Source organism: Drosophila novamexicana, unplaced genomic scaffold (genome assembly GCF_003285875.2).
Source record: "Drosophila novamexicana strain 15010-1031.04,08,12 unplaced genomic scaffold, DnovRS2.1 tig00001270-arrow-arrow-pilon, whole genome shotgun sequence".
Taxonomy (NCBI): domain Eukaryota; kingdom Metazoa; phylum Arthropoda; class Insecta; order Diptera; family Drosophilidae; genus Drosophila; species Drosophila novamexicana.
The window spans coordinates 1,119,191-1,142,561 of NW_020824847.1; the positions used below are offsets into that span (position 1 = coordinate 1,119,191).

The following is a 23,371-nucleotide window of genomic DNA, read 5'->3' on the forward strand; positions in this document are numbered from 1 at the left end:
TTTTATATATAATTATTGTACATCATTTATTGTACATCATTTGCATATTGAAATTTGAATTTGTTGTTTTGGCGCGCGCGCGCTTTGCAACACTGTCAGCTGTTGGCGCTGCCATATACACCGCATGGTGTATTAGGGCATTTGCATTATCTGGCAGCACCATGCATTTAATGCGTACAACCTTTTTTTTTTTACATAAATAGCCGCGCGCAGTGGCAGGTTTTCTAGTTTGTTTTTTTTTTTTTTTTGGAATTTTTGTGTTAAATAGCGCTGTCGTTCTCACGCTGGCAATTAGAAGTTAACAACTATTTATATAGCACAAACAGAATCGTTATTGCCGCCGTTCAAAATTGAGTTTCAAGTGAAATTTCGAGTTAATAACAGTGTGTGCATTTTTGTGGAATTGTGAAATTGTTGGTGGCGGCAAAACAGACATCGGATCGGAAAAGCGAACTATAAGCCGTAAGCAATTGGATCGCCAGCGCACCCACACTCATTAAAACACACACGCACACACACACCAAGCAGCAGCGTCTTCTAATTAGAACAACTCGCACACACACACACATACGTACATGTGCATGCACGTACATATGCGATATTAAAAAAAAAGTCTTGAAAGGCCCAGCCGCACATTTATGTTGTTGTTCTTAAGTGTGCACATGTATGTGTGTTGCTTTTTGGTGCAAACAGCGTCTATTATTAATAAATATTACAAATCGCCGCCAGCGTTGACGTTGCAGCTGTAACGGCAGTTACATAGTAAGCAAATACAAAAACAAAAAAAAATAGAAGAAAAAACAAAAAAAAAACACGCGGCCTGCACATTTTGTTGTTTTCATGCACACACACGCACACACATTCAACTTAGATGATACTAAATCTATATGTATATGAATTTCTTTTGTTTATTAAGCATATTGTGAAATCGTGGCAAAACAATCAACTAAAATAAACCACACAAGAACACAAACAGAAGTGCAAATTACAAAAACAACAGCTGCAGCAACAACTACAGCAAGAGCAGCGAAAAAATCGGAAAAACTAAAGAGAAGTTCGTTAAATTGACGTTGGTCAGTTGAGTTTGTCGTTTGGTTACACAACCAACAACAACAACAACAAAAATAAATTCTGAATCGGCATTCGAAATCAGAATCAAAACGTGTGTGAAAAACATCAGCACGCGGTCACACACAGACACACACACACACACAAACACACGGCACACAGAGACAGCGTCAGCGAGAGCGAGCAAAAGAGACAGCGCCAGCAGCGCAGACAGTAAGAGCGAGGGCAGCAGCACCAACAACAAACAGGTCATTTTTGCTTGTGCAGCCGTCGCCGCCGCTAGGCATCCTCTCTCTCTCTCTCTCTCTTCATATAATCCAAACGCCGAGAGCAACAGCTGAGCAGCATCCAACAAGAAGCCGAATAATTCTGATTGGAGCGCACGCGTTTGTTGCTTTTATCATTGTTCTACAGCATTTACCGGTAAGTGTTTGCCGTAATTCAAACTAGCTACTTCTACTATGCATGCGCGCATGCATGTGTGTATAATGTGTTCATTATTTGAATAAGTGCGTAATTTCAGTCTCTACAAGTGGGTTTGGGTCGTTTTTTTTTTTTTTTTTTTATTGATTTTTTGGCTCGTAATTACATGACAATTAGTTTTGTTGTTTAAGTAGCGCGTTTTGTTGTTGCCTTTGCCGCTGTCCAGTTCCAGGCCGTGCATAACCTTGACATTCGCTTTCCATACAAATTTATGTGCATGCCGATGGGTATGTGCGTATGTGTTTGACTGTGGCGTACGGCTTACACACTGTCCAATTGGACTGGAACAGCAGTGGCCTTGAGCATTTGGCCTGGAAGCTTCTAATTTGATATTTTAATCAACTTAGAAACTTATCACAGCATATACATATATGCATATGTGTATGCATGTATGTGTGCCTGCATATCATACGCGATTTATTGCATGTCACATTTCTGTGAAGTCATTCACATGCCAAAATCGGCAACTTGTTTGCGTTGAGAACAGCGCAACTTTTTATATATCTGATCACCAATTAGCTGAGAACGAGCTTAGCAAACCAAAAGCAAAAAAAAAATCAATATGCATATGCTACGGCTGCTGTGACGTCACTGCCGCATTACTCATGCACAAGTCGCGTGTGATAAACAAAAAGTACAATACATTTTAAACGGGTTTAAGTCCAAGCTTGTGGATTGCGGGTCTGCGGGAGGGTCCATGGAAGCTGTGAAGTTCAAGGCACTCGCAAAATTGAGAGTTAAGCGCCGAGAGAGAGAAAGAGAGAGAGCGTGAGAGGGAGAGAGATCAGCACACATACACGCACACACGAACGCACGCATGTATTGGTTGGTATCTGTTTTCTATGTATGTATGTGTGTGCTTCCCACATGGGCTGCAATTTCACCACAAGACAACAACAAGAACAACACCAAACTAAAGATAACCGAACAACAACAGCAAGCACTGGCAAATTTGAGAATTAGCATATCATGCTGTCCATAGACTCCCAAACATCATCGTGAATCAGCAGATATGGCCAACGCGCCATGACTCACAATAGGGCATGACACGACACGACACAATACGACACGATACGACACGACACGACACGACCGTGCTTGCATTTGGCCTCGCACATGACAGTTATGTACGCATAGACACGATCGATTGCTATCGGAATCATGCCATGTGCCGTGTGTATTGTTTATCGCAGTTACCGTAAAACCCACATAGATAACTGTTTATTGTGTTTGTTTATCTATTGTGTGCAATAGTCGACCTTGTCATTTATTAACTCATGAAACTGAGCCTCAATGACCCCCGGGTGCTTGACGCCGCCTTCCTTTGGGCTAATCGCAATGTCAAATGACGACGCAGAAACAACAAATCGGGGGAGGGGCAACAGAAGAGTGGAACAGGGGAACACACAAAATTACGGAAGTTTCTCGAATTGCAAATTCCCTATGAAGATGTGATGAAATACATACTTTATCAGTGTTGCACATTTAGCTATTTTATAGCCAACTTGTTGTGGATCTAATGCTGACATAGCTAATTTAGCTCTTTTTTGGTCAATTTTCTTTGAATAGCTAAATAAAATAGATTAGAAATTGGATATAACGAAAATACACATGAAATAACCTACAGCTAGGAAGGTTCGCGAATTATGAATAAAAAAAATGCAGATAATATATGATGAAATTCATATTAACTGAAAACTGTTTGTTTAAAGTGCATAATTCAAGAAGAAGAACTGTAAACGTTATAAAAGAATACATTTCAAGAAGAAGAACTCTAAACTTTATATAAGAATATCATTCAAGAAGAAGAACTATTAACTTCTTCACGAAATAGGCGCTTCTAAGCAGGGAATATGTATTTCAACAGATTTCACACATTATAAGATAATTCTGTAAAACATATATCTACTTAAGATCTAGATATACATCTCTTGATGCGCATATACATATCTATTTATCGGACGTGAGCCAGAATTTTGGTTCGAATCCGAACCGAAACTCGAAAGTCGGGCATTGGCTCAAACCGAAATTCTAGAGGTAATGTATGTGCTCATAAAGCCATAAAAGGCTAAATTATCTTGTCAAATATTTGAGCGTATTTGAGCTGCGTTGTAAATACATTTAGCCAGTTTTTAGATAAGACGAGCCACACTTGGACATATTTACGTCTTATCATTCATTATCATCAAGATCTAACAGTAACCCCCCCTCCCCCCGAAGGCATCGTCGCGAGGAAATACATTTCTGAACTGATGCGAAAAGTTGCAATATTTGCTTTGTGCTAATTTTACTTATTTTTTTCGTTTTCTTAAAATATTTTTTGTTTTTATGTGCAAAAGTTTGACAGCGACATGAAATGTAGTTCGATATGTTGACACTTTTAAAGGTCATGAATAACGACAAAGGTCTCGAAAGGGTAGAATGTTTACTTAATATGCATGTATCTAAGATTCAAATGGAGTCTATTTCCGTCTCGATAAGGTTTACTCTAGATCTAGAGCTTTTAGGTGCTAGCAGGAATGTCAACATTCCTGTCATTTCAAATTTGAAGAAGATCGGACAATAAACTCCGAAGATATTCGGAAGCAATTTCCTATTGTATTTGTATTGAAGACAACAGGGTAACTGCCAGTCGTGCACATCCTACTGAAGCAAACTTTTATTTTCTCGGCTTTCAACAAACTAATTCGCTTTCAATTTTTGAGCTCAGTTCAGCTTCTGTTGCTTAATTGACAATCATAAATACTTAACAAATTTTAGATAAATATCTGCTCAAGTGCGTCATCATCATTACCGTCATTATAATGATGATGATCATCGTGCTAATGATGATGACAAAAGTGTTTTGCAATTATTTTGCAGTGCGTCATTGTCAGAGCTGATGTTTAGTTTTGGAGTGCTTTAATTATTTGCACGCTTCCTTTACGCAATTGACTAGATAAATGATTAAAGTACAACAACAACAAAAGAACAACCATCATTGCACAAATCACATTTTGATACCCTGTAGCTTTTGTGAATGTTCTTAGATAGGATAACACAATAAAAAAATTCAATTTCTTAGCCTAAATTTATTTATTAAATGTACAAAAAAACAAAACCAATTAAAAATTGATAAACAATTGATAATTAAAAAAAATAGCATATTTTGCAACTTATAGAAAAATACTCAAACAAAATCCACTACAAAATGTGAATTTATTTCCAAGATCCACTTCAAAATGTGAAATTATTGCCAAGATCCACTTCAAAATGTGAAATTAGTTCACATATCCACAACAAAATGTTTAAGTATTTCTCAAATCCACATCAAAATGTGAAATCATTTTCACAAAAGAATGTGAAATTATTTCCGATTAGCAAAAGGAAATGTCGCCAAATCCAGCTTTAAAAGTGAAAAAGATTTCACAATAATAAACACAAATATAGGGTATCTGCTGGTCAGTGCACTCGCTCGTAGAGCCCATCTGCGTATTACTAATGAAAACCTGTTTAAACAAATTTTGTGAAACAAAATTAAAAATGTATTATATAAATATTATATTGAAGTTTCATCGTCATTTGCATTTGCACAAGTGCTTTCAACAATTCGATATCAGGTTCGATTCTTGTAGTTATTAATAAGACTACACGAAACAAAATAAATAAAAACAAAATAAAAAACACGAAAAGATGAAAAAACTGGGGCTAACACGTGTGGCTGTCATTTATGCGGATTCTGTTTGTGCTTAGACAAATAAAATTTTCACATAGAAACAAAAGAAAACAAAACGAAATTAAATTCTAGATAACTCAATATGTTTTGTTATTTGAAATGCCTCGATAAGCAAATGCTAAATGAACGTTAATAATAATTCTGATTGCATTCAATGGAATTCCAATCTGTTTTGCCATCTTTTAGCCGACCATTTATCAGTCTCAGCTGTTTGACTCAAGACTTTTGAGGAATATCCCTCCATTTTCCACCAAAGACCGTGGGCTTGGGCAATAATATGATATAACACATGCTTAAGCAGATCCATTCTTTTTTTATATAAAGTTTGAGACATATAGTTTCAACTTACGCCTATATTCGCTTATAACTGGCTGGAACTGAGCGTTGACAGTCAATCAGACATTAAGTCAGTCAATCAGTCAGTCAATCAGACATTAAGTCAGTCAATCAGTCATTAAGTCAGTCAATCAGTCAGTCAATCGGTTATTTAGTCAGGCAATCAGCCATTAAGTCAGTCAATCAGACATTAAGTCAGTCAATCAGTCATTAAGTCAGTCAATCAGTCATTAAGTCAGTCAATCGGTTATTTAGTCAGGCAATCAGACATTAAGTCAGTCAATCAGTCAATCAATCAGACAATAAGTCAGTCAATCAGTTATTAAGTCAGTCAATCAGTCATTAAGTCAGTCAATCAGTCAGTCAATCAGACATTAAGTCAGTCAATCAGACATTAAGTCAGTCAATCAGTCATTAAGTCAGTCAATCAGTCAGTCAATCGGTTATTTAGTCAGCCATTAAGTCAGTCAATCAGTCAGTCAATCGGTTATTTAGTCAGGCAATCAGCCATTAAGTCAGTCAATCAGACATTAAGTCAGTCAATCAGTCATTAAGTCAGTCAATCAGTCATTAAGTCAGTCAATCGGTTATTTAGTCAGGCAATCAGACATTAAGTCAGTCAATCAGTCAATCAATCAGACAATAAGTCAGTCAATCAGTTATTAAGTCAGTCAATCAGTCTTTAAGTCAGTCAATCAGTCAGTCAATCAGACATTAAGTCAGTCAATCAGCCATTAAGTCAGTCAATCAGGAAATCAATCAGTCAGTCAGTCCATCGGTCATTCAATCAGTTATTTAGTCACGCAATCAGCCATTCAGCCAATCAGTCACTTAATCAGTCAGATTGTCAGTTAGTCAATCAGTCAGTCAGTCAGTTCATCAGTCAGTCAATCAAACAGTCACTCGATCAGTCAGTCTGTCAATCTGTACATCAGACAATTAGAGCAAATAGTTTTCATATATGTGTCTATGTAACAGTGAATATTTCTCTATTGACAGCTGCCAAATTCTGAGTTGCATATTCACAAATGAACACAAATGCACGTATACAAACGTATGTGCACACACACACACACACACATACATATATATATATTGTGTATGTTTGTATGAGATTGTGCAACCGCGTGTCTAGTATTCAACTGTTGGGGCCCCACACACGACTTATCTATGCAACAATAGCCTCTGCTCTCGCTCACTCTCGCTCGCTCGCGTTCTCTCTCTCTCTCTCTCTCCCTCTCTCTCTCTCTCTGACTCGCTTTGTACGGGCTCATAGATTTCAATTACGTCGCAAATTGTTTGTGTGCTCCTTCCGTTCTCCTCTTCGTAGTTCTTTAGTTTTATTTATTTGCTTAGATTCGTAATTTTTGCCCGGCTTATGCGTCGTATACGTAATCTGTCGTAATCTTGTATGGCGTGCAATTATTTCAAGTGCAACGACTGCAATTTCCTATTGCCTATTACAATACGGCAAACACAGTTTGTTTACATTCCGTTGCAGATAAACCTAACTGGATACATACATACATATATATGCATGCACAAATATGTAGACATACATTTAGATACATTTGTATCTTTGTATCTGTCGGTCGACTTTGTATGTTTTCTATTTCATGTGCCTGCATTGTTTGGCCCTGAAAATTGCCATCATTGTTGTTCCTATTGTTGCTGTTGTTGCTGCTGTTGTTGCTTTTCAATGTTTCTCTTAGGCATTTGCCTCTTTCCGCATTTGATTCGCGACTTTGTACATTACGTATACGCCGCTTGGGCTTCGTGAATGTCAACTGACAATAAGCTGCGCTGCAAATGCTCTTCATCTGCTCTTCATCAATATTTATCTTTGCTTCTTATCAAACGAAGCACACGCAAACACACCTTTAACCTGTCAGTTCCCCCCCTATCCCCTCTTCACTCTCCACTCTCCCACAAGCCCCTTTGATTTTACAACAGTCGCTTATCAATTGCGGCTTATCATAGCTTGTTTTTTCTTTGAGATATTACCCAAATTTAACAATAAAACATATGGAAATATGTTTGTTAAAAGGCTCTCAACTAAGGGATACCCTGTACACGATACACGAATTAATACTATTTCATATATTTGTAATGTATCTAATACTTAATCCGTTGGTAATTTGTTGTAATTCATTTGCAAGCTATGGATTTATAAGAAAATTAGGCTTGTTATCAAATGACTTTTATAGAAAGTTCAGACATGTCAAGTATATAACGTGCATGTACATGAATAATTTCAAGATGAATAAATCCTATTTTTATTATTTATTTAATTGTGTAATTTAATAAGCAAAAGCATCATTAAATCAAGCCGAACATTAAAAACGAATCCAATCGATTCTTACCCTAGTCATAAGGTATTTTAGCTTGGGCTCAGATATGTTGGGAGAATAATCAAATGATTGCTGAGCTTGTTGAAGATATATATATATATATATATCTATATAATATAGTGAATCGATACGATTTGCAAAATCTAGACGAGATCTGTGGCAAGCTTTTGAGCACAGAATGGCAGACTCAGCTCTTGATGCTGGTAAAAAGAAAAGCAAAAGATATTTATCTTAGGGACTCGAACATTTGCCTTGCAGGCATAAAAATAGAATATTCTTTGGTCTGCTTTCAATTGAAGACTCGTCAGCTGCCTTATGTACGCACTTGTGGTCTATTTCATAGAACTGTTTCATTTTATGACTACCTTCTTATCCATTTAATGGTATTGCGAAAACAAAGAGTCGAAAGCAATTAGCGAAATTCAAGCCGTGCGCAAACGTGAATCATGCTTACACACACACATGGCTTAGGTTATTTTTATAGTTTCCACTAAAGTACACACACACCGCACACACACACACACAGACACACTCTGTGGTATTTCTCTTAAATGACTTTGCAGTATTTTAACGTTTTTTTTTTCCCCCGTCCCCCACGCAAAACAATATAAATTGCGTTGGTCAGGTTAACGGTGTGCCTAATACAGATACCTGAGAATTTATATAAATAAACGAACATCTATTAAATAGCTAGAAGAAGAGTTTGTCCGCAGCTCTACAAAAGTGGGTCGAGTATGGGGCATTGCTGAAGAGAGCGACACTCGGAAAGCTGAGCAAATGTGCCTAGCGTTGAGCCAGCTAGCGAGCAGTCGCCGGTTCAAATCAAATAAAAATTGCTTACAAATCGCGAGAAAAACAAAAAAAAAACGCCAGCTACGAACGCTGCATGTAGCTTAGATAGCTGTAATTGATTCACAGCCACACAGCTTGAATAACTAATTGACTCGATGAGTAGACGTCGAGCTATGCAAAACAAAAAAAAAAAAAAAACTATTAACGGGTCCACTTACAGCGACTCTTATCTAAACATTTGACCTACAAGCACTCCATACGACCCACGCTATCTAATTTTTATTTGTTTTTTTTTTTTATACCCTGAATCCATTTAAAATGGGTATAAGGGTATATTGTGTTTGTGCAAAATCCAAATGTATGTAACAGGCAGAAGGAAGCATCTCCTACCCCATAAAGTATATATATTCTTGATCAGCAACAATAGCCGAGTCGATGTAGCCATGTCCGTCTGTCTGTCCGTCCGTCTGTCCGTCCGTATGTATGAACGCAAGGATCTCAGAACCTATAAGAGCTAGAGACTTGAAATTTTAGATGTAGGTGCGCAGATCGAGTTTGTTTCCGATAATCGATAACTTGCTCCGTTTCCAAGCAATCGATAAAAATCGATATCGATATCCTGTTTTTTGGGCAATTTTGGTAAATAACAAGAGCTAGAGTCACCAAACTTGACATATAGCTTCTAAAATAGAATATATATATGCATTTGATGTTGAAAGAAGAGGGTTCAGGGTATCGCCTAGTCGGGAGCGCCCGACTAGAACCTCTTACTAGTTTTTCTTTTGGCTTTCCAACAATGTTTCCAAAGTACCTAACGTATGCGCTCGGCACATGTGATAAAGAGCACAACAATAAAAGTTTATGGCGCAGAACAAAATTGAATGCCAAGGACTTTACGCAGGAAAGTTTACCTTTCGGGAAGCCCATACCTTGAGTTGAGTTCAAAGTTAAGGGAAAAAAAAACAATCAGAAATGGTTCCTGCACAATTTTGGAGTGCCAAGCGCTGATTTATTTGTGTTCTTTGTGTTTAGCTTTAAAGGAAATCAATTCAAGTGTATATATGTATATATATGTATGTCTTTAATATAATAATCTTTATAAATAGTCCACTCGCCTGTTGCCCTAATCAGAAGGAAATAGAAGCAACTCTTGATTGACAGGTACTGAATTCTTTGAGCACTTCAATTGATAACTCTGTCTTTCGAGTGGGTTTTTTCAACTTCTCCTTATACCCTGCACACAGTGAATAGTGGCAAAGCGGGTCGATTAGTTTGCTGACAGAGGGTAGACAGCCAGACTTTCGATTTTTGATCACAATGAAGAGAGTTGACTATATCATATTCTACGTAGCATAAGTTTATCGTTTTTGAGTTATTTATCGATAAATATCGATTCGGAATATCCATGTATCGCAAGTGTAAAGACTAGGTAGAGTGAACTTTGTAGGTAAGCTCCAATTGTCGGGTTATATCGCGGAACTTGGACTTTTGACCTGATTTAAATCGGACAATAAATACCGAAGCGATATGAATGAAAGTCTTTGCAATGTCAGCTCTGCCCTGGGCATAGGGTATCTTCCAGTCAGTCACGACCTGCTGTAGAACTTTTACCTGTTGGTTTTTTTTTTCATTTCTTTAACTTTGTTGTCAACCCTTTAAATATATTTACCTCCTTTTGGTATTCTTTTCTATCTAATTACCCTTAATTATGTACATATATACAAATATCAGCTGAAGAGTGAGAAATGTAAAGAAATTGACGTAATCGTCAACCGAGTCCAAAACACTTGAAATGATTAAACAGTCATGCGAGCTTTTTCCTTTCATGTGTAATTACTTTGATTTCTTATTTCTTTGTCAATATATTCAATTTGTATATTATTCAGATTTGCTTTTAATATTTAACACATTATTTTTACCCGAATTCATCAAAGAGATAAAAGTTTTGCTCAGCATTTCACGTTGTGGTTCATAAGTTTTCTCTTTATCCCATTTTGTTCTAATTAGTTGAAAGGTCTTAATATAAATGAGCATGCTCTCCACGGCCTGATTGTCTCAACCTCGACACACCGAAGATTAAATACACTTCTGCTCATATGCAGTCTTGCAGATAAGTGTGTCGTATACTGAACTATGTAAATGCTGAGCTATACCAACATATCTAGACGCTCAATGAAGAAAACTAAACTTGCATTGACGAAAGATTTAAAATGAAAGATACCTGACATTTGTATACTATTCTGGAAGCTACTTGTCAAGATTGGAGACTCTAGCTCTTAATATCTTCGAGATTTGCTCAATAAACCGGATTTCGATATCGATATTTATCGATTTCTTGAAAATGGGGCAAGCTATCGATTATCGGAAGCAAACTCGTGCTGCGATTTAAGTCTCTAGCTCTTATAGGTTCTGAGATCCTTGCGTTCAGACATACGGACAGACAGTCTGACAGACAGACGAACATGGCTAGATCGACTCGACTGTTGATGCTGATCAAGAATATATATACTTTATGGGGTCGGAGATGCTTTCTAGTGCCTGTTACATATATTGCCACAAAAACAGTATACCCTTTTTTATCAATTTTCAATGGGTGGCAGCTCTATGTTGTAGGGATCCGATCTGATCTTGTCTTCGATATGGGTACTTCAACAGAAAGAAGAGCTTATGCAAAGTTTCCACTCGGCTGTTGATCAAAATTTTATGCATACCCTATAATCTCGGAGATGTCTTCTTTTATATGTTACACATGGCCTGGCCAAATTATGATATCATATCTATATCTATGTCCTTATCTATATGTATATCTGTGAGTGCGACTTACCTCCATGATCTTTAGTATTAGAGCCAGTGTCGCTTCTTGCCCTCCATGGTCACATTATATGAACTTCGACCATCCAATTAGTCGTTAATTGTTGGTTTTAAAGTCGATTTTGGATAACATTAACAGCTCATGACAGGTTTCAACTAATTACAACACTCTGCGGCTATCTGTGTGTGTGTGTGTGTGTTTGGAATTTTTAGTTATAATTAGCCACAGCTGCGGCTGCGGCTGCGGCTGAGCCAGAACCACGGAATTATACGATTTCGATCTTATATAGAACTTCGTCTGATGCATAATGTACTCAATTGTAAACGCAATCTGACAGCTGTTCGACTGTTTGTACCAAGAACAGTAATCGGATCACCTTTTTCGATGCTAAAACAAACAAAGTAACAGTTCCCAATATCTCCACTCCACACAGCGCACTGCCCACACCACATACCACCCAACCACCCAAACACCCACCCATCCACCCATCCAACTGGCCAACTGGCCAACGGCTACCAGTCACCAATAATCACCTTCGGCCAGCGCCCGCCCCTCGATAGATGTTATTGTTCGCATTCTTGATTCAATTTATTTAAGTGCTACTTCAACTGATATTCTGGTAAAACTAAGACGGCATCAAAGTACATTCATATTTGTATTTTCTTTCCGCTTTAAATAATTCAGCTTGAGCTGATTTCGATGAGATTTACAATGCGTCAACTAGTATTTTATATATATATATTTATTAGAAATGCGAGGGCTGAACGAAGAGAATTATATGTCAAATTCAATATTTGTTGGTAAACCTTGGCACGTACCTAACAAGCACTTTAACATGCTATGATTAGCTTATCGGCCCGTTGAGCGTTGTCGTTTATCTAGCTGGTAAATATTTGTCTTGAAGATAAATTTGCAGTGTTGCCACCTAACAGCAGAATCATATATCTAAATGGCTTCAAACGGACAGCTTAACTATGTCTCACTTTTTTTTTTGTAGTTTATTTAATTGGTAAATATTTGACTTGAAGATAAATGTGCAGTGTTGCCACCTGCTAGAAGTTTATTCAATTTTTCCTAATCACAATCACAATCAACTCAAAAGTTTTCTTGTTGACTTCTGCCCCAAATCTCCAATACTTAAAATGTTTGATAAGCGAGGCGAAATCTTTTTTATTTAATATACGATCTAATTAAATGGAATATATGATTTGATCTGCCCTCGTATAATACCTATTTGTATGTAGCTACTGGGCATTAGTTATGGTCTATCAAATTACGACACCGTCTAATTATAATCTTTATAGTGTAATAAATCAAAATGCCGCCCAAATCAAACAATTGAAATCTATAATAAAAAAAAAAAAAAATATTTAATAAAAAAATACAAAAAATATTGTGCTCTAGACAAAGTATTTTTATTTGCGCATGGTATTAAATATGCATAATAAATTACATAGTCCAAATAATTATAATGGCAATCAATAGTTTCGAGTGCCACAATACGCTACCCCGCCTTCCGACCGGGTCCCAAACACGGCGACATCCGCTCCTGCACAGATATGAGAGACCCCAAATGGGCAAAACTTCCCTGCGGACCGTGTTACCAACTTAATTTTTTCGTTGCAAGCATAAAACATTTGCCTGCAATTCAAATGTTGTGTGTTATCAATGTTTTCAGGGAGATTTTGCCAAAGTTTTTTCCATATCTAGCTGCTAAATATTTGACTTGAAGATAAATGTGCAGTGTTGCCACCTTGTAGCGGAGAATATATATTTATATGGTTTGAATTCTATTCCATTAAAAAATGGATGATTGCAATTAGTTTGCCATTTTAACTGCCTTTTGGGAAAATAGTATATATATTGGAATTGAGGAAGAAATTTCCGATGTCATAAGTATATATATATAGATTCTTGATCGGTTCAAACAGTTGTCTCTTAGTTTTAAAAATATTGTCTGGCTCGTCTTGCTATTGCAAGTATGTGTGTGTATATGTCAGAATCGGTCAAATCGGATGACTATATCCTAAGTATATATATCTATATTCGTGATCAGTATGAACAGCTGTGTCTCTCAGTTGTAAGACTATTGCTATGAAACTAAGCATAGGCAAGTCTTTCAATGGATATAGTATATATGTCGAAATCTGCCAGATCGAAAGACTATATCCTAAGTATATCTATATACATATATATATATATGTATATAGGTATTTGTTGGTATCAACAGCCGTGTCGCTCAGTTTTAAAAGTATTCCCATGAATAGGCTCGTCTATATGCCGGAATCGCTCAGATCGGTTGACTATATCTCTTAAACGAAGTTTCTATTTGCAAGCACAAATCGAGTCAACATTTTGGTGCAAACTATTTGAATAGATATTGTATTATTGCTATTAATGATAGCTTAAACAAATCAAATGGAGTTCGCCTAGTTTTTGCGTGGTTTGCCCCACGGTGGCTCCGTGTACACAGTTTTCCCCCGGCGAGGTATTCTTGTGTGTCGTTTTTGCTGTTGTTTTTGTTGTTGTTGTCAGCGGCTCGTCGTCATCAACGGCAACGGCGGTACGATCGATACGGATCGATGGATCGCCCGTTTCGACTCATGATACGAACAGGCTGTCCGTTGGCCGAGCGTCGTCCATATCCGCTGCATAATAAGCTGGAGTCTGGCCGCGGGTATATTTAGTCGTCGTTTGGCCGTGAAGCGATCAAGTTCTAGTTGGGCCGTGCCTCAAGGGGGCGCAACTGAAAACCGAGTGTATCCTTAGTATTTGAATTGAAACGTGTTAATTAACTGCGACGAACCTGAAGGTATATTCATTTTCACAGTTTTTTATTTTTTATTTTTATTTTTTTATATCTGTGAGAGTGAACATTGAATATAATTAAACGCATATCGTGTAATTTAGTTGATTGCGGGCTTCGAGTCGGTTTTATGTGATAACAATGAACTATGCCCAACTCAGTTACGACATTTCTGCCATACAATGTGCCATTCAAATAAGATTCAATAATTGTTTTATTCATAAAACTAGATGATTATCAACTGATAATCGATCGCGTGCATTACGAAATGCATTTGAATAATGAATCAATATCAATGCGAAATCTCAATGATTACAAGTGTTCGGAGCCAAGATATTTCATATGTGACTGACAACTCGTAAGGCTGACAAATTGTTAAGTTTTGCCAGCTTCATATATATATATATATATAGTATATATCGAAATAGTATATATAGTATATATCCAAGCTGATCTGTTGTGTATTTGCGCGGAGTTTAACATATGCATAATTAATTAAGAACTTGACCAGGCTCTGCTAGATGGTATAACAAATTGGTAACCCCTTGAAGTATATATATATATATTCCTGATCAATATCAGCTGCCTGGCCGTTATAGATCTCTGCTTCTGTGTATTTCATGCCAAAGAGTCTGTCATTCTTGAAACTTTGGCTAGCTTCGTCTTGCTAATGCAGATACATAACTCGTAAATGTTCAGATCGGACAACTATATCATACAACTGTCATTACTTTATATAGCTGCCATAGGAATGATCTAGCAGAATTCTAATTCTAGATATTGGCATTTACCAAGCTTAACCAAGCTCTTAACAAACAAACAAAAACCCTTTCGAGTCGATCTATTTAATCAAATTGTTCTTAAGGCAGAAGGAAGTATAAGATCGAATGCCTCTCAGAATCAATCCATTAAATCAAATAGTTCTAAAAGGAGAAAAGGTCGAGTATGGAAAACATTTTCCCTATTCAGATATCTCGAGCAAGTACAGCAACTATTTAAACCAAATAACTTTCACAAAAAGACTCGCTTACATGCATTATCCTATTGCAATAGAGTATTTCAGTCGGTGTTAACAAAATTGTTGTCTTTGCCACGAGTTCGGCTGGAAACTGAAATTGTTGTCACAAGCGAACGATTTTTCTATTTCCTAATAGACTGTAAATCATTTGCGAGCACAACAATTCAGTCTTTTGAATTCTTTTCGATTCGGTATTTGGGTTTCGGTTTCAATTTCAATTGCAATTGCAATTGCAATTATAGTCGCAGTCACGTTTTTTCCTTTTTTTTTTTGTTCTTGTTTTCCGATACCCTAACCGGCGGGCATTACAATTAGGCCATCAAATGTGTAAGCCGAGCTGATAATCGGGCTTATATCTATTTGTCATCTAGTCTCGCATGCTCTCATATGGCTCTTTAGCCGAATCGAAGTACTCTTCTCTTTTTCAACAATATCTCAACTGAATTCAAAATCTATAACTGAGTTCTTTTGGCAGAATCCTTTGTTTGACCTTGTATAGAAATGTGAACCAAATATTTGTGAACTGTCTTTAATCTTCTTTATCTTTTTATCTTCTCATCAAAAAGTGCCGCACATTGATCTCAATACCCTAGTCACAGTCATTTAGCAGAGATAACTGCAAAGTTTTTATAGACATATTTCTTCCACACATTTATTCCCCTATTTATGCGCCAGTCTAACGTAACTAGTCTCTCACTTGGGAGACAACGATGAGACTTGGTATAGCTTCTTTCAGGCACATATATATGTCAAAATTATCCAATTCGAATTGCTATACTCTACTACCATACTGGACTATGCCGTACCATACGAATTTCTATATCTTGTGCACAAAAGAATATCTATCCTGACCCCACTCAACAGTTGTTGGTCTTAGTATGTTTCACAGACTTGGACTTGGGCTTGCAAATATTCAACTAAATAAAATAGTTTTTTTATAAACAACCTTACGGCTTGAGACTTTAATGCGGCCTGTCTCGAGGTCGGATCGAAAAAAAAAAACTGAAAAACATAATAAAATTAGGCAATGGAAGTATACAAATTTATTTTTTGTTATTATTTCGACTTGACCTCGAACCAAATATTATTACGACAATTTTTTTTTTTCAAACGACTTTTCTTTATTGCAATAATTGGACTTAGGGCTCGTTTGAAGGTAATTAATATAAAAACAAACTGGTTTCTATTTAGGTTTTAATACTTATCCCAAGTCACAAATCCACAAATACAATCTTTCAATATGCCTTTCATATATAATATATATATATTATGTATATATTGGATTAAAATGAACTAACCGACGACGTTTCCTTTGTGAAACTTGGGTCAAGCTAAGCCCCTTTCTTCTGAGACACGATTTGGTTAAGGCCCTTCTATGCGATTTTCATTGCATAACGTTTTGCTTGTTAGGGTATACAAAGTTCGGTGCTTGCCCCGTTTGGCGGCTTTGTCTTTCTTGTTAATATTGCCAGTTGAATTGGCCATAAATCTGCGCACAACAAGTGTGTCAGCGGGACCACCCCGCGGCTCGCTGTGTGACAAGTGCGTAGGGGTGAAGGGGTGGCAGGTGGGCAGCGGGTGTTTGGGTGTTTGGCAAATACCCATTTGAGTGCATGATTCAATCAACTAAAGTCAAGTGCCGCACAGCAGCAGCAGCAGCAGCAGCAACAACAACTCTTTGAGTACCAAAATAAAATACAGACACATTGCGCACAATTGTGGCCATAAACAAACAAGTAAGAGTGCTCCAGTCGGTAGTGCACGACTGAAAGATGCCCTACACCTAACACCGAGCTAGATAAAGCTGAACTGCTTCAAGTCCGATTCTCATGGCATTTTGCAGGGCTTAAATATGACAGTCAACTGTGTTCATATGCCAAAGCGCCAGGCTCGCAAGTAAAGGTAAAGGTAAACTAATCGATATTACAAAAATTAACGTAGATATATTCATGCCGCTTAATGCTACTAGAAGCTAGCTACCAAGTTTGGCGTATCTAGCTTTAATAATCTTTGTGGTCGGCCTTAAAAAACCTTTTCCCAAAATCGATAAATATCGATAAATATCGATATTATAAAAAGGAGCGTAGATATCGAAATAAAGGAGATAAACTCACTTCAATTTTGGTTTCGAGAACCTGTCGACCAAGTTTGACGTACCTAGCTTTAATAAGCTTCGAGTTTTGCTCACGAAATCGATATTTATCGATATTATGAAAATGAGCGAAACTATCGAACAAAATATGCACCAGCTCGTTCCACTTATGGCGTTGAGAACACACCTAAGAAGTTTAGCATATCTAGCCTTATTAAGCCTCGAGTCTCAAAATCGATATTTATCGATATTATAAAAAAGGGCGAAGATATCGTAAGAAAGTTGATAAACTCGTTTCGCGTATAGCTTGGATGAATATATATGAATACATTTGAAGTCTGTAGCTTATGTAGTTTTAGACTCAGCTCGTCGATCTGATCAGATATAGAGACCTATTCTTGCCTGTTACATACGTTAGCACAAAACCAATATGCCCTACTTAAACATTTTCAATGGGGCTCGGGGCACAATAAAATATTAATATATATATACATATATACATATAAATATATATATTATTTTTATGTATACATATAAAAACTACCTATGCACTGTTATAATTTGTCTTATCAATAATTTGATTAATTTTGTTTTTTATTACAAAGGTTTGTACTGTGTATGTGCGTGTGTGTCCATGTGTGTGTGTGTCAGGGCGCGTTTAAAAGGGGGGGGGGGGGGGGGGGGGGGGCGTATGGTCAGGGTAAGGTGCGCATTATCGATTTGCCATTTCTTTTGTTCGTTGTGCTCATCAATTAATTCAATCGAAATGTTGTAAATTTCGTAGCCTCCTTGCTTATAGCTATAAATACAGCAGAAATACATCTAATCGCGGCTAGACGATATTACTTTTTTTCTTCATAATTTTTATATAACAATAAGCGTAAGATCCGTCGGAAATCAAAAATCGCGTGAGGCTTGGGAAAACCACTTGACTATACAATTAAATAGATGTATGTAGAATATGTCAGCGAATTTTATAACATATATAAATCTTTGATATGATATGGGCACACTTTAAAGTTGAGCAAAGTTTTTCTTTTATACCAAATGCTGCCTCAATTGATTTAATTTGTGTTCTTTTTTTACCTTAATTTTGCCCTTCTATGCGATTTTCATTGCACTAAGTTTCAGTTCGCCCTTCTATGCGATTTTCATTGCATTGAGCTTACCTTCGCCCTTCTATGCGATTTTCATTGCATTGAGTTTAACTTTCTCAGGTCTATGGCGATATATTCACTGTGGAATTAGCTGGCATAGATACTGTTGGCATTTGGGGTTTTTGCTGCTGTTGCTGTGCCGGGTTTCGCGGACATGGACATGGACACGGGCTATCATCATCTGGCAGTTATCTGGCCGATTAGCTATTTTGACGCGATTTGTGGGGCTCTTGATATGGTTTCAATTATATTGCATACGATTTGAATCTTGAAATGTGTATTGTGTTTAATTGGTTCAAAGATTATTTTGGCACTCAATCAAAGAGTTTCTTGACCAGGAATATATATATACATATATACATATATATATAGATACAGTTGGGATTGTAGAGTAGCTGATCAATTGAAAGTCAGCCGAAGGCTAACATTTTATTTAGAAATTCAAAATTCCAAAGATATCTTAAATGTGACAAACTCTCTAATAGAACAGATACTCACTCTCTCTCACTCTCTCTTTCGAACTCTCTCTCTCTCTCTCTCTCTCTGTGTCTCTTTATCTGTCTCCCTCTCTCTCTTTAACTCTGTCTCTCGCCTTGCTCCTTTCACTCTTCCTCTCTCTCTCTCTATATATATATATTTTTGTCTCTAACTGTATCTGACTCTCACTCTCTTCACTTGCAGCAATGGGCCTATTAAGCGAGGGCAACCCACTCTCCTGGGAGGAGACCAAAAAACTGGCAAATCATGTACGGGAGCATGGCATCAATCAGTTCATAAATCTGTATCACAGACTCAAGGATCGCCAGGGCGATATACTCAAATGGGGCGATGAGGTCGAATATATAATTGTCAAGTTCGATGATGACCAAAAGGTGGCACGTGTCGCACTCAAGGCCAAGGATCTGCTGGCGAAGCTCAATGAAAAGGAACTGGCCGATCCGAAGGGCGTGAAATCCTTGTGGCGTCCCGAATACGGCGCCTACATGATCGAGGGCACGCCGGGCAAGCCATTTGGCGGCCTTATGGCCCACTTCAATCTGGTCGAGGCGAATATGCGCTATCGTCGCGAAGAGGTCACCGAGCTGCTGGCCAGCGATGAGTGTGTGATGTCCATTACAAATTTTCCACGTCTTGGTGCGCCAAATTTTACGTATCCATTGTATCAGCCCCGGCCCGAGGATCCGCTTAGCGCTGCGCGTTCCCTCTACTTTCCGGACGAGGCCATCTTTCCGGGCCATCCACGCTTCAAGACGCTTACGCGCAACATACGCATGCGACGCGGCGAGAAGGTCTCCATCAAGCTGAAGGGTAAATAGCTATATACAATTATTATATAATGATAGCTAATGCTCTACCTTTAACGTTTGCAGTCTTCAAGGATGTGAACACAAAGCTGCCCGTCGAGGGTGCACCGCCCGGTGAGCCGGATGTTGTGCTGCTGGATGCCATGGGCTTTGGCATGGGCTGTTGCTGCCTCCAGTTGACCTTTCAGGCGTGCAACATAACGGAGGCACGTCGTCTTTACGATCAACTGGCGCCGCTCTGCCCGATCATGTTGGCATTGACCGCCGCCTCGCCGGTTTATCGTGGCTATCTTACCGAATCGGATTGCCGCTGGAATGTGATCAGCTCATCGGTGGATTGCCGCACATTGGAGGAGCGCGGCCTTGAGCCGCTAACAAATAGCAAATTTCATATTGCCAAGTCGCGTTACGATTCCATCGATTCGTATCTGTCACCGGAGGGCGCCAAATACAATGATGTGAAGCTCACGTACGATGAGGAGGTTTACAAGCGTTTAATCGAGGGCGGGATCGATCATCTGTTGGCCCAGCATGTGGCCCATCTGTTCATCAGGGACACCGTCTCCCTGTTCAGCGAGAAGGTCCATCAGAATGACAAAGAGGATACCGATCATTTTGAGAACATTCAATCGACAAATTGGCAAACGATGCGCTTCAAGCCGCCGCCACCGAATAGCTCGATTGGCTGGCGTGTCGAGTTTCGTCCGTGCGAGGCGCAAATCTCGGACTTCGAGAATGCGGCCATTGTCTGTTTTGTGGTGCTGCTCACGCGTGTCATCTTATCGTATCAGCTCAATTTCCTAACGCCCATCAGCAAGGTCGACGAGAATATGCAGACGGCCCAGAAGCGTGACGCGTGCCGCAAGGAGAAATTCTGGTTCCGCAAATCGTCCAAGTCGACGGAACAGCGCGCCGCCTGTGTCCAGCTCAATGGCACCTCGAGCGCCACAAATGGCAGCAGCAGCAGCGATGAGGCCGGTAATGCTGAGCCACCCCTCTACAATGGCGCCGCCAAGCTGAACGGACATGGCATTGGACTCAATGGCAATGGTAATGTCAACGCCAATGGCACACACACTCAAAACGGTGCCGACAGCGATCACACCGATACGGATGATGAGGAGAACGAGCTGTTCCAGCTGCTGACCATCAATGAGATCTTCAATGGCAAGGTAAGTTCACTCTCTCATGTTCCTGTTAAAGCTCATGTTAGTGGACATTGCCTGCTAAATGCAATGTTAACATTGCAAGTCAATGGTACATTTAGTAGGAACATTAAAACAAATGCTGATAAATATCTGCACATAAATCAAGGTGACAAAACTGTGGAGTATAGATTTAGATCATTGTTTTCGACGAACATGTTATCAATTAATTTAAACCAAGCGAAATTAGATTTCGTCTTTTAAAAATATATTAAAAGAAATTCGTTTACTTAAAACGACATAGTCAAACATTTGAATGTTGATGGTAACTTAAAAAAAAAGTATTGTTAATTTCTGGAATCAACCAAGTTTTTGCTGCAATTCCCTAACATTTAGATAACCCATTAAATACAATTTAAAAGTAGGCGTTAACTTACCGGGCACAAGATAAAATTGGTTAACTGCTTAAGACAAGCAGTGCACTGCTTGGCATATTGCTTAACATATTGAATGTTAAAGTGCTGTTAGCTCAGCTATAGCTGGTAAAAATAACAGCGCGCTGTTAGTTTGGCTTAACAGTGGTCTAAATTTAACAGCTGCAAGAGAATTGTTAGGGGAATACCCCTATGTACGTTAAAAAAAAAGAAGAAAATCAAAATAAATGTCATTTTGAGGCTGTGCTTCTATGTAAATGAAAGATTTAAATGGAAGAGCATATGAAGCTTGGAGAGAGCTATATTCTAATACATTTTGAATATGCAGACACCACAAATAATAGTTTTGCATTTAACCCACTTGCAGCCTGGTGTATTTCCTGGCCTGGTGCCGCTAATACGCAGCTATCTGCAGTCCATGGAGGTGGACACGGACACGCACTGCACCATTGAACAGTATCTGCGCTTCATACAGAAGCGCGCCGCCGGCGAGCTGATCACAACGGCCACCTGGATACGCGAGCAGGTGCTCAGCCATCCGGACTACAAGTGAGTGCTCAAAACCAAAAACTTATAGATAAATATCTTTATATACATGTGTTTGGTATTACAGAAAAGATTCGGTGGTTAGCGAGCGGATTAACTATGATCTGCTCAAGTGCATACAGCGCATACAGGAGGGCAAGCATGTGGAGCCGGCGCTGCTTGGCCAGGGCAATCATTCCAAGACGAAAGATTTCATTCCGCCCGCACTCCAGAAGCAGCTGGCCAAGACTGGCTGCTGTGAGGACAAATGATTGCGCTGATATAGCTCAAGCACACACACTCGCGCACACACACACACAACAACAACAACAACAACTATAAAACAAAAGCAAAACAAAAAACGACAAAAACAACAACAAAAGCAGCAGCAGCAAAAATGAAAGCAATTCAACATACATTACATATACATATATCTATATATATATATATATACATATATATATATATATATATATATATTTATATTCATATATCTATATATATTTATATATATATTGTGTGGCTGAGCCCGTGGCAAGGCTTACAGCTGCAGGGGATCAGCGCAGACCAGGCCCAGTCCTGGCTGCAACACAGGCAAACGAGAGAGCGAGAGAGAGAGTGAGAGCTGTGCGCGTGCAACGCCGGGCAATGTGCATCGCTTCTAGTTCGTTTCGAAATGGGGCGTTGCAAAATCTATCAATATTAATATTTGTTTTTGTGTAGCATAATTCTAACAATTTCTAATTTGAGCAACAGCAGCACGTGGCAGGTGGGCAAGGCGACATGGGGCAGGGCATTGCCACGCCCCCCCCCCCCCCCCCCCCCCTGGCTGGCTGGCCATCGAGCAGCAGCCGTGGCATGTTGAGTGGGTTTTCCTTTGTCAATAAACGAAACAAACTCAAAATATAACAACTCGATCTGGCTACTTTAATGCTTAAAATATATATATATATTTTTTATGTTTTTTTAAATCAATTTTTTTATTGTAACTATAGATTTATATATATATATATATATGTATGTATATATGCATACGTATGTTTGTATTATTATTACTATGATATGGCCGCAAGTGCTTGAAGTTGTTGCAAGCCCCGCACGTGCCGCAAGTGCCACACACACATGCCACACACACATGCCACACACACATGCCACACACACGCCCAACCATGCTGGGCGCAGTTAGCAAAATCTCAACCAAGTGCCGTTCCACATGACGCAATCAAAAAAAAAAACAAAATAATAAAAAAAAAAAATTTAAAAAAAGTTAAACAAAAAAAAAAAATACCTAAACGGAATAGTTCAAAGTAAAAAACAAGTTGTTTTTTTATTT

The 23,371-nt window shown here is 38.4% G+C and overlaps 1 protein-coding gene across 3 annotated transcripts; it reads left to right on the forward strand.

Moving 5' to 3' along the window:
• Positions 1-1,333: 1,333 nt before the first annotated feature.
• On the forward strand, positions 1,334-22,391 carry LOC115766910 (glutamate--cysteine ligase). 3 transcript variants are annotated; one of them, XM_030710988.1, is made up of 5 exons: positions 1,334-1,491; positions 19,312-19,938; positions 20,001-21,106; positions 21,881-22,062; positions 22,127-22,391. In XM_030710988.1, the coding sequence occupies exons 2-5, from the start codon at positions 19,314-19,316 to the stop codon at positions 22,308-22,310; spliced, it is 2,097 nt and encodes a 698-aa protein (XP_030566848.1). In that variant the 5' UTR covers positions 1,334-1,491; positions 19,312-19,313; the 3' UTR covers positions 22,311-22,391. The 3 variants fall into 3 exon arrangements, with proteins under 3 accessions (XP_030566848.1, XP_030566847.1, XP_030566849.1); XM_030710987.1 differs by lacking the exon at positions 1,334-1,491 and adding an exon at positions 14,269-14,369; XM_030710989.1 differs by lacking the exon at positions 1,334-1,491 and adding an exon at positions 19,033-19,096.
• Positions 22,392-23,371: the final 980 nt, after the last annotated feature.